Genomic DNA, 12599 nt, shown 5'->3' with positions numbered 1-12599 from the left:
AACAATTCCTAGAATTTGTTCCGTTAAAGGTTTTGAATTTTTGATTCTAATCATTATCATATTTTTCTCTCCATTTATTACTCATATCTTCAATTATTACTCTTATTTTTTTCTTTATCTCTCTTCAGTCATTACTACTAAATTTTTAATTATTATTTTATCTCTCTTTATACACATTATCTATAAATTTAAATTCAAAATCCCAAAACGAATAGGTATAAACCACCTCCAAACAAGGAAAAAGTAAGTTTGGCAGATTCTTTTGAAGATGGGGCCCCAAACTGCAAAAATCAAAGCATAATGGAACTCCACTCCACCACACACGTTGGATGTTAGTGCTGAGGGGTCATTTCAAGTTATAAAAAAACAACTCAGAAAAAGGGTATCCATAATTGGTAATTTAAGAAGGTGGCTTCTACAAGTAGAAACCCAAGTACTTTGATAAAATCCCACATTGGACTTCATGTGACCGTTCCCATTTGCACCACAACATAATAACATATGTTTCTGCTTTCCTGTGCCTCTCATCCTTTATTTCCCAGTTCCTTTTCTTTTCCCGTTCTACTGTTTCCATTTTTGTCGACCGTCAGGGGTGTTAGCTAGGGCGCTTACGCGCACCTTGAATAACTCCCTTTTTAATTCGGTCAAAGGCAGGTCATCTCCGTAAGGACTGGGGATTCATAAGATTTTACTTTCTTGCGGCCTGACCTCAATTATCGAACCTAACCAATTGTTTTAGGAGCCAACTCATCAACCAAACTAACCTTTGGGGCTAGTTTTCTTCTCTATTTCATGCTTTATATGTCATTCAAGCTAGTTAGCCTAGTTTGATCCTTGTGTATTTGCACGTATAGATGCGGGGGGGGGGGGGGCGGGGGGGGGAATGTAAGGAAATAGGAATCACTGATGGCCTTCTTTGCTATAATCAGTTTTCGTACTCCAGATCAAACGATTACAGGCTTAGGCCCCATTTCAGAAACTTTCTTAAAAAATAAGCAGTTTATTTCATATTTTCAAACTCAAAAATAATGTGAATGAAAAATAATTTTTTAATTTTTTTATATCGTATAAAAGATCTCATCGAGATCTTTCAAACAAAATCCACATTGCATATTTAATTTTTAGATTTCAATACGCCCATAATTTTTAAGCTTGAAATTGCCTTCTTAAAAAATAAGAACTTTTTTTTTTTCTTTTTCTGGATCGGGCTCTTACAGCACCTTACCCGGCGAACCTTCCACTGATCCATCAGTGCTTTTGAAGAAATTAAAGCATTTAATATAAGTATTTTAATTACTTAAAATGGGTCACTATTTTTTGGCCTTAAAATATGAGTGTTGGGTGTTCCACTTTCTTTGGAAAAGAATTTTTTTTAAAAAGAAGGTAATTTCAAGTTCAAAAATCATGTGTTTACGCAAATAATTTTTTTATCAATATGGATATTGTTTGATAAATCTCATTAAAATCTTTTAAAATGTGCAAAAAAAATTAATTTTTTTTTTCATTTTCGTTCTATTTGAGTTTGAAATTACCTTATTCTTAAAAAAGAAAGTTTAGAAAGAAAGCGGAACGGAGCCTAGGTGGCCTCCTGGTCTACTACGTAGGGCCGGGCCTAATAACTCACTATTCATCCTATTACAATTGTTCGATTTTTTAGTAGGCAATAAGGAACTACTTATACAGACAAGCGTACCGTTACTGAGAGAGGACATGGACGATAATTAAGAAACTTTCCACGGAGTATTTGGCCTATATATCCAAGGATAGACGCAGAATCTCAACGTTTGATCGACCAACATTAATATTTTTCACATATAAAAAAGTCGTATCAATTTCTTAATTCCATAACATTTTATATATAGAAATAGTAGTATCATAAAGGTTTCCAATTAACCTATACAGTCATAAAGATACAGTGATATATAATCGTCGATACATACAATCTTATGCATCCATATATACTTTATTTACAAAAGGTAAAATATTGAACTTAGTGTGAAACTTTGTATACATGCATATGATCTTAGGAGGACGACTGTTCGATTTTGTCCAAAAAAAAAAAAAACCTTAGATGGCAAGCATTAAGTTTTTTTTTTTTTTAAATCGCCGGGGGAAAAACTTGTGTAATTTTTTACGTTTCTTAGAAAAAAAACTACTCCTATAATTTTTAAGAAATTTTGAAACTTGGGTGGGATAGATGATTGCGTGGGCTCTTCCGTCCCGCATCCTTGGGCTTGTAAAACTCCACTACTACTTTACCCACTGCTATGGCCCAAGGGCAATAAGCAAGTAAGCCTTGCTATGGTCACTGTACTGGGAGACTATACATTGGTCTGGGCCTATTATACACTTCGCTCTTGGGCATGGGGCACCAAATGTTTTTTTGTTTCTTTAATATTATTGTATATGTTAGTGGTCGTTAGCGGAGTTGTAGTATGTTAGTCAACAAAGGGGTTCAGAGGTTGTCCATAGTCCTGAATTCCAAATTCGCCTCCCGTGGGACTCGAACCTCCGCCTCCTCTGTGGAGGGAGGGCAAGACAACCAACTTCACTAGGAAGGATTTTTTGGCGCCAAATGTTTCAAATAACTGCTAGCTGCATAATTCTTTACCCTCGTCTCTTCAGTATTGCATTACACTTGCTCTCTAAAGATTTCCAAATTTTCTTAGCAGAAGAGTAAGTTATAGTACTATCATAGAAATCATAGAAATGATCGGCTTCGTATTCTTCACCGTTCATAAGCGGGGTTTGATCTCCGTAAGCCCCATCCCCTCCCCCAATTCCCTTAGAATAGTTTAGATTAGAATTAACGAATGACAAAAAAAAAATTAAATAAAATTTGAAATGTAATTATTTTACTTCTTCACTTTCTTACTAAACAAGGGCCGAAGGAAGGCCTTTCATATAGACCTTGCAAACCTTTCTCATTTAATGTATTTGACTACTTGTATACTTAGGTCCCGTTCCGCTAAGATTTTTATTTTTTAAATACTTAATTTTTGCTTTACGAGAGATAAATACTTAAGTTTTCATGTTTCATCAAAATGTGGGCTCACACATATGTGAAAGGGTTTAGTTAGAGTTATGATTGGTGAGTGACTCTTGCAACGTAGGTTAGTACTAGGGTGTTTCGGTTTTTAAAAAAAGAATGTAATTTCAAGCTTAAATATAATGAAAATGAGAAATATTTTTTTAATTTTTTTTGCACCGTTTAAAAGATCTTAATGAGATCTATTAAATAAGATACATATTGATAGAAAAATTATTTACGCAAGCACATGATTTTTGAACTTGAAATTATCTTTTTTTTTTAAAGATACTTTTTTTAGAAATCGGAACACCACCTACGCCAGATAAGAGGCTTGACTGATTTTAGGAGTAATAGAGATGAAATGGCATTTGTGCCCTTTTGAGTGGGTTGAAAAAGGCACGTGCTTTGCATGTGACCACTTTTCCATCCAAAATTTTGACAGGCTTTCCAATTTGGGATGAATGGGTTGGATTTGATTAGTTTAAGCCTTTAAGGACCAAGTAAAAACATATTTTGAGTGATAAATTTAAAAAATAAAAAATATATCCAAAAGAAATTAATTGTAGGTGCTCAATTTTGAATCCCTCGTCCTCGTCCTCGTCATCGTCCAAGTCAAACGATCAAGCAAACGAGACAGCCAGCCTGAGACCCGAGATCTGTACTCTCTCTCTCTCTCTCTCTCTCTCTCTCTCTCTCTCTGTGTGTGAATCTTGGAGTAATTTTTTGATCTGGGTTGTAGAGAAGAGTTGGGCAAAGAGAAAGAAAGATGGCGGCAGGAGTGAGCAGGAAGATATCAGCTGCATCAGCTAGGGCTCACACTAGAAGACCTAAACAGAGCACTCCCTTTCAACTCCCCTCGGGTGGGTTTCTATTCATTTCATTCCAATTACCATTTCCTCGGTTCCTCCATAAGAAAAATCTCAAAATCGTATCCATGGTTTATTCCTAATACACCAGACAGAAAAACTTAGAATAAACTTCTCAAATGGATAGAATAAAACAGAATCTCGATGTATCAATACTATTATTTCACAGAAAAAGAAATTGCCCCAACAAGTTTTCATAGTTCAGAATTGTTGTATTATAGATTTTTTTTGGGTTTGACAGAAGAATCACTCAAGGGTTGATTTTTCACAATGAAGTGTTTATCGATTTCGTTACCGAAAAATCTCTTTCCATAATTGCAGTCAGGACTGGATGAAGCGAGACTAATGACACAAGTAGATAACACGAATAGATATGAAAGATTCTTTTGTGTCTCTAGTAGTGTCTAAGGTAAAGTAGTAATTAATTGCTTTGAGGTTTAAAATTTTGTTGCTGGATTGAATGGTGAATAAGTCTTGCTAACTTTAGATTGTGAAGGTAATAATGGCACAAGATATAGGATCTCGACGCTTTAATCCGATATTTCAAGACAATTCTACTGATTTTCATAGACTTTTAACACATTTTTCACACGTCTCTCAAGGCTAACCTATGTCCATCTATCGGGTGTTAGCGTATTCCTTAAAAGATGAGATTATGTAGCAGGCAAACAATCTATGTTTTGGTATTGACTTCAAAGTGCCCTAATTTTACACAACGAAAATATATTTTATTTTTTGTTTGGGCCACTGAGGTGAAGGTCGAGATGCCCTAGGTCTATATACGATGCTGCGCAATGAATGAAAACTATAGATGATGCTGCGAGATGAATGAATACTACGAGTGAAAACATAGCAATCACACAAGCATACAAATGATTTTTGTGGTTCGGCTTGAAGCACTTGTTCCACGGGAGAAGATTAGCAGAAGAATTTCACTGGGCCAGCAATATCTCTGAATCTTTAAGACTTGGAAACATAACAAACACTCAATGTAATTAAATTGGGTCAGACCTAGAAGCCTGGGCGTTAGCCCTTGCAAATGTACTTCGGATTGAACTAGAGACAACCCACAATAACATATTACATGTCTGTATGGAAACCCTCACCCACCGGTTCAAACTTCAATGTGCCAATCTTAGATCTACCAAAGGAAAACCCAATACTTGACATACTTTTGAGAACCAAGAACATTTTATAAAACTCTTTGACTGCTGAATTTTGAGTATCCTACTTTCATGCAATTCACAGGATTCAACAAACAATTGAATTGATACTTTTAGATGGTAAAGAATAGATTCTGGAAAGGTAAGTAAAAAATTTAGACTGTATTTCATGTAAGGGTTGAAGCTCCAAAAGGAGAGTTGGGATTTTTTTTGATAGGAGATCAGAATGTTTTTCCTTGGAGATGGAAAATTCGACCGCCGGGTTTTGTCAATTTGCAAGTTCTTTCTCCGCACCGAACAGTGCTTTACCCTTAGATGTCCAGTCAACTGCTGCGCCTCAACGCATTTCGGGGAGAACCAGCTAGCTCTGGGTTCGAGTGGCATTTCACCCCTAACCACAACTCATCCGCTCAGCTATTGATGTGCTTTATGTTCTTTTGTAGGTTCCTTGAGAGAGTTAAGAGTTTTTTTTATAATTCTTTTTTACTCCGTATTTAGCTATGGGAGCAAGAGTTAAGAGTTTGCTTTAGTGATTTTTGAATTAAATTGATTTCCTACTAACACCTGCATTGTAAACCTATTTCACCTCAAGATTGTTTATGTTTTTGTTTGCTTTACAATATTCGGGATTAATACCTAAGCTTCGTTTTTTCTAAGATTAGTTTTCAATGTGAGCTGAATAAAAAATGATTGCTTGATTTTCATATCATTTCTGATAGGATTTTCTCCAATCATTTTTTTTTTGGCAAAATTAGAAGCAAATTGTTAACCTCAGTGCTATATGTCCTGAAGTCCGATAACCATATGATTATTTCAGGGTTGTTTAAGAAAATTCTTGTGGCTTTCTTTATGGGATTACTGGCATGGGCTTATCAGGCCATACAGCCACCTCCACCCAGGATATGTGGCTCTGCAGATGGCCCTCCTGTTACAGCACCTAGGGTAAAACTTAGTGATGGAAGGCATTTGGCCTACAAAGAGCATGGTGTCCCGAAAAATGAAGCGAAGCATAAAATAATATATGTCCATGGCTTGGACTGCTGCAGACATGATGCTGTAATTGCCACGCAATTATCCCCGGTAAGGATCCTTTAGCTGTCGTTTCTTTCGTTTCGATTTTTCTGTAGGCCTAGGATTCTAAGTCGCGGTATCCAGATACATATCGGTGACACTCCTTATCACTTATTGTCACGTATCGGCCGATATCAGCCAATGTATTGGTCAATAAGTTGGTATTCAATACGTACGACAGCTATATTGGCGACCATGTGTAGGCCTTTAGTTTGATTCTTATGATTGTTGTATTCTTGGTTCACGGTCGATTTCCACAGGATGTTGTTGAAGGTTTAGGGGTCTACATTGTGTCAATTGACAGACCCGGTTATGGAGAGAGTGACCCTAATCCAAAACAAACATTGAAGAGTATGGCTACGGATATAGAGGAGCTTGCCGATCAGTTGGGACTAGGATCCAAATTCTACGTTGTTGGGTTTTCTATGGGCGGGCAAGTGATTTGGACCTGTCTCAAGTACATTCCTCACAGGTATGGTTTCGCCAAGTAACACACGAAAGGGTGGGGCTAGGGAGTTAGATACATTATTCACAGACCAGGTTAAGTATTTTGCATTTCTTTGAGTTCTGTGTCCTTTTCTGTAAGTGTTGGAGATGCAAGTGAATCTGCTGAGAAACATAAATAGCATTATTGGGGGTCCTGTTGGTAGTTTTTATTTCCTATTTGTTACTCTCAAGTCTCAACTTTAAGAGAACACATAAGTGTCCTTTTTTTTCCACAGAAAACATATCATTGTTTATATAAAAAAAAAAATTAAAGAAATATGTTTTCAAGTTCTCGATAACTATTTATGCTTAGCAATTGAATAGGAGATGAGTTAAATGTTTTTGCTTTCAAAAATAGTTTCTGAAAGCATCCTGAAAAAACTATCTGAAAACACCATTCAAACCGTAGGTTTCTTTTAATCAACATGTTGCTGTCTGTGCTCTTGTAGTGATGTGTCTTTGCTTTTACTCTGTCTGAAGTTGGGCACATGAAATGTTAACAGGCTCGCAGGAGCAACTCTTATAGCTCCTGCAGTCAACTTTTGGTGGCCTGGTTTTCCTGCAAATCTTTCTGAAGGAGCCTACAACCAGCAGTTTCCTCGGGATCAGTGGGCATACCGTATTGCTCACTACACTCCATGGCTTTCCTTCTGGTGGAATACTCAGAAGTGGTTTCCTTCTTCTAGTGTATTAGCTCAAAGTCCTGCTGTTCTATCTCGCCAAGACTTGGAACTCGTTCAAACTAGACCGGGAAGGCCACATGAGGTACTTACTATGATATTATGACTAGATTAAACTATGATATTATGACTAGATTAAATATATTGCAGGGGTCATCACTTGTTGTGACATTAACAGCCGCTAATTATCATAGTACAGCTTGATCTTTTTGATAAACGCATCTTGCTGCATTATTGAATTAGCAGTGAAGTGCCTTTTTTTTTTTTTTTGTTGACAATCTACGTGGTAAAACACCATTTTACCTCGCAGAGTGGATACTAATTGTAGGAGAGAGAGGTTCCGTAAAGATCGCTTACGTGTACATATTCATGAGCTGGAGAGGTGCGATTGGCCGATGATTAGCGGAAAGAATAAGGGAGAAATCTTGTGGGTGAGGGAAAGGCAGAAGCTACAGACGGAATAGAGGCAGCGTGTCTCTTTCGTTCTCTGCGGGATGTTCGGCCTTTTTCCGGGGCTGAGTGGGTGAGGTCACTCTTTTTCTCTAAGGAAGAATGTTTTCCTTCCTCAAATTCAGTGCTCACGCACTCTCTCCCAAAAAAAGATCCTCCCTCATCATTGGGAATGTCAAGGGTATTTATAAAGCACCTGGGCCTAGGTTAGGCCCAGGACGGCGCTCCTATTAAATCCTGACACGTGTTCCCTCTGCACCTTCTAGCCTTGGGAAGACTTGCCATTTCCGCGGACATTTGTCTGCGGGGCGGCTCGTAACCCCGTGGCGATACCTCAATCCCAAGCCACTAAGCCACAAAAGAATTCCCCCTATTCCCGCTGGAGCGAGGTCGCGACCCGCGGCGATCGTATTTTCTCCACGGAGTCCCTCTCGAACCCTGCCTCTGGGTTAGGACGGGACCCCGGGAACTCTTTAGTATCATTTTTTGTAGTCACAAGGTCTCCTCTCTGATAGGATTATTTCAGGATGCGTCTCATAATTCCGCGGTAACATCGGGGCTCCGCGGCAACTTCCTGCGGACAACCTTCGCGGGAACTAATATCCTTGTCGCGCGTCCACATCCCCTCTTCTCATTGGGTGGTCAACTACCCTTAGTTGGGTAAAGGTCAGAACGAGGTTACTTTTCTTCGTGGGTCCCGCTGCCCGTGTCTATAAGCAATTGGAAGGTCAAATAGTCTCTCGGCAGCAAGTTTGACGATTTTGACTGTACCTACACTAATTAATCTGTTTTTTGCCTAGTTCCTGTACCCTTCACTTAGAGGTTTAACGAGGCCCACACAAATGTATGCACCCGCACACGATCCCATGCAGCATATGGGCATACATTTCGGGCTTTGTCTTGTATGTTGTACATCTTGCATTTTTTTGAACATCATCAGTGTTTGTATATTAACTGGTGACAACATCATAAAGCAATCCACAATAGTTGCATGCTTGTAGGACTTGTCAGTACGTCTTAATAAGATTCAAAGTACATGGCTTGAGAGATATGTTTATGCTACACTCCTTTCCATGGCTAAATTTTGATAGGCACAAATTGATTGTATTTGTTGATTGTCAAAATATTTAGTTGTTTCACATGTGGCAATTTTTACATGGTCTTGGAGTTGAATTCTATCCAAAACAATATAATATAGGATCAGAGCCGAGTAGGCTGCATGTCCCTGGCTTGCACGCCGCAGATGTTACCGTGCAGTGGCAGAGGCAAGACCAGCAAGGGCCCGTGGCCCCACTGGAAGTTTTTTTTTTGTGTGTGTCTTCTTCTTTTAGTTTGACTCATAGTTAACCTCATATATGTATTTATCCCAAATAGCCATGAAGAAAGTATTTCAAAATTATCAAATTGTATTTGTATGTGAAAAAGAGGGAAAAATTGTTCCTCAAAACAATGTAACTTATGTCACTAGTGCCCCCACTAACAACAATTCCTGGCTACGCCACTGCTACGGAGTAAGAACTTTGGGCGTCCCACATTGCCTGGACATGAAAGTAATGTGCACTATATAAATGTGAGGGCACCATTTTGTCAACAACTAGCTTTTGGAGTTGAGTTCTAACCAAGACTATGCAAGAACTATCATAATATTGATGAACTATTCTTTGGATTCAACTTGAGGTTTACCAAAAATTCCAACCTTATATGGATTTTATAGCGCATGGATGTTGACAAACTGAAGGACATAACAACAACATAACATAACCCATCTAGTCCCCAATCATTGGGGGTATGGGCGGGGGATGATTGGAGACAGACCTAACATTTGACAATATATGCACAAAGTGGCTGCTCTTAGAATACCACTAAAACAGTGGCCCCCCTAAACCTCCAAGAACCGAGGATCTACAAGGACGTTTTGTTGTAAAACCATGCCCCCAAATCAAAGCCAAATGGCATCAGAGAGGGCAGGCCTAGTGACCCAAATTAATTTATGTGCACATTACCATGCTTCCTTCATTGATAGTCCAGAGCATTGGTATGCACAACACTTAACACGTTACATATCCGTGGTGCCATCATATCTTGAGTTGTTTCCAAAAACTCCCAATAAAAACTATATGAACGATGAATTTGAGTGATATCGCATATCCCATACTTGTGGTTGGGACTGAAACTGTCACCCATGGAATGTGTAATTTTGGAACTTTACGCGCACCAAAGTATGCTTGAGAGAAGATGTGGTTACTGTTTTTGTGATCGACGGATATCCATTGATAACATATTGTATATGTAATATAAGAACACTATGAAACTCCTCCCAATTGCTTGGAGTCAAGTTTAGGGCTCTACCATACGTTGGTGTACATTTTTTCCTTGCTAGCAATATTTGTTATCAAACAATATGTTGTTCATAAATGCTGAAATGTAAAGAAAACTAGCAACTTGCAAGATCGGCATCTTTTTTCTACTAATAAGCACAGGCACTTCAAAGAGGTCGCGTGTGCGTGTTAGACATGTGTCGGACACCGACACTTCTCGGACACATGTCCGATACTCTTTTTTTCGTGTCCGTAATTAAGAAATAGAACCTTAATTCGGAATGTGCCCTCAGCTGTTTTTGCAGAGTCTGGCAAGTCTTAAGTGTCTCTGACTTAGACATTAGTACGTGAATGACACTTCTTAGGCGCTGACGAACATGTAATTGTCTGATTTCTGAATTTTGTCGTATCACTATCTTAAACAAGTTAGCAAAAGTTCATTGTTAAGACAAGTCATATGCAGATTTCACTTGAAAGAAATTTGTGGAGAAAGGCAAAAGGTATGTAAGTAGATTATCAAGTAAGTTTTAAGAGGATTAAATGTATGCATTTCTTTAACTGATGAATTCTGATATGCATTTCTTTTGCTTTGAAATCACATTTCATTGTAGTTTCAGAGGAAGTAATGTGCACAGCGACTTCGGGACCCAAAATCATTTCCCCGTTTTGTGAGGTCCTGAATTAGTCATGCCTGTATTCTGGAAACTCGTTTTGTTACCTACAGTTGTGTTCTTAAACCCTTTAATTGGGAATATTTGATACTAACTCATTGAATTTTTGGTTCCTACTGAAGTGGAGTGAAATTGGGATTTTCAGATTGTGTGTATCTGCACTAGTCTTACTAACCGTGGTTGCTAGTATAAAATATCTGCAACGCCTAATTCTGTTTGTTATGCCTTCCGGCTTTGATTTGGTGGCTTCGTTTCATGGCATAACGTCCCTAGAGTTCCTTGATATTTTGGAGGTATATGGGGGGGCCACCATTTCAGTGTAAAACTCAACCACTTTATGCATATAATGCCAAAGGTTAGGTGTCTTAAGCCCTCCCCTGCCCCATATCCCATCGATTTCAGATTACATGGGTACTGTTATTGTTTTGTAAATAAAAAAAAATTAGCCTATTTAGTGCCCATTGATAAGTGTCTGTGAAGGGTATACTTGTGCAGAACTAAACTTAGGTCTTTGGAATTGAATGGACAAAGAAATTGTCCTCATATTCAACCCCCCAACCTAAAGGCTATTATGCTAAGTTAAGACCACTCAATTATTACCACTTGAACTAGTTTTTATACTTTCTAATATCTAGTGATCTGCTCCTTCATAACCCAAGGTGTTGTTTTTCTACTGCTATCTTTATTGGTTCTCAGGCACAGGTTAGACAGCAAGGAGATTTCGAGTCCGTCCACCGCGACTTGATAATTGGCTTGGGAACTTGGGAATTCGTTCCCCTCGATCTCAACAATCCGTTTCCCAACGACGACGGTTTGGTCCACCTATGGCAAGGAGATGAAGATCTTCTGGTGCCCGTTACAATGCAGCGTTATATCGCCCAACGGCTCCCTTGGATAAAATACCATGAAGTTTCGGGGTCTGGGCACATGTTCCCTTTCGCCCGTGGAATGGTTGATGCCATGATAAAAGAACTTTTACTGGGGCAAAACAGCGAGCCGCAGATTTGATGGTCTCTCTCAGGCGGTCTTTGTTACTTTTCTTCTGCTTTCTGGTTTGGGTCCTGGAATTTTTTTTCTGGGTATTTTGGTATGTCTGCAGAATAGTTGATCAGCTGTTGATTTTTTGAAGTATGCTGTAATTTTTCCCCCTTTTTTGATAAAGACAATACACACTAGACGAGGTTGGAATATGCTTTATGAAAACTGCATTTGCTATTAATGTGTCTGAAACGATGGAAGAAAAACCCTAATGCCAAGAGGACCGATGGTTTTTGAACCCGTGGGGATTTTTCACGGGCCCACTTGCAATTTTTCAGGATTTGATAATCTGAATGAAAAATGAAAAAGGGTTTTGAGGGATATGGCCTCTTTTCTTCTTGTCATGTTTTGAGGGATATGGTTTAGCGAATGAAAAGATTGGAAATGCTGTTACTTTTTTTCTTGCCACTGTTGTCTTTATATATAAAGAAAAGAAGATATATATATGCTCGTATTAATTGCCAGCGATGATGATTATCTGGCAAATTAACTAAAGTTGCAATTTTGGTCCGGTACATTTATTAGAAGAATCCAATCATTCATTTTTTAATTTTTTTTTTTTGGTACATCGGAAAATCCAACTTTTTATTACCCATAATGTATGAATCTACGCGAATTTGGAATAATTTCCTTTGACTTTTTTTTTTTTTTTTTTAACGGGAGTGTCCAATGCTCTCTTCTTCTTTTTTTAGTTTTCCTTCAAAAAAAAATTGTTAAATGAATACTTACAGGAAAATAGTTTTTTTTTTCTCCTTTACTTCACTTTCCCTAAGAATAACTTTCTTGTACAACATTTCTGGTAACTGAACGGAGCCTTAAAGGTAA

General features: G+C 38.2%; 1 protein-coding gene and 1 non-coding gene across 2 annotated transcripts; one reads left to right on the top strand and one right to left on the bottom strand.

The window, feature by feature from the left end:
- The first annotated feature begins 3566 nt into the window (after nucleotides 1-3566).
- Nucleotides 3567-11955, top strand: LOC131319173 (uncharacterized). Its single transcript, XM_058349324.1, has 6 exons — nucleotides 3567-3689; nucleotides 3771-3891; nucleotides 5878-6140; nucleotides 6392-6603; nucleotides 7121-7382; nucleotides 11433-11955. The coding sequence occupies exons 2-6, from the start codon at nucleotides 3798-3800 to the stop codon at nucleotides 11742-11744; spliced, it is 1143 nt and encodes a 380-aa protein (XP_058205307.1). The 5' UTR covers nucleotides 3567-3689; nucleotides 3771-3797; the 3' UTR covers nucleotides 11745-11955.
- On the bottom strand, nucleotides 9659-9766 carry LOC131321443 (small nucleolar RNA snoR100). Its single transcript, XR_009198490.1, has one exon. It is a non-coding gene; the product is annotated as a small nucleolar RNA snoR100 (small nucleolar RNA).
- Nucleotides 11956-12599: the final 644 nt, after the last annotated feature.

Source organism: Rhododendron vialii, chromosome 3a (assembly GCF_030253575.1).
Source record: "Rhododendron vialii isolate Sample 1 chromosome 3a, ASM3025357v1".
Classification (NCBI taxonomy): domain Eukaryota; kingdom Viridiplantae; phylum Streptophyta; class Magnoliopsida; order Ericales; family Ericaceae; genus Rhododendron; species Rhododendron vialii.
The sequence above is the reverse complement of the archived record's forward strand: the minus strand, read 5'-3'. Positions and strand labels throughout refer to the sequence as shown.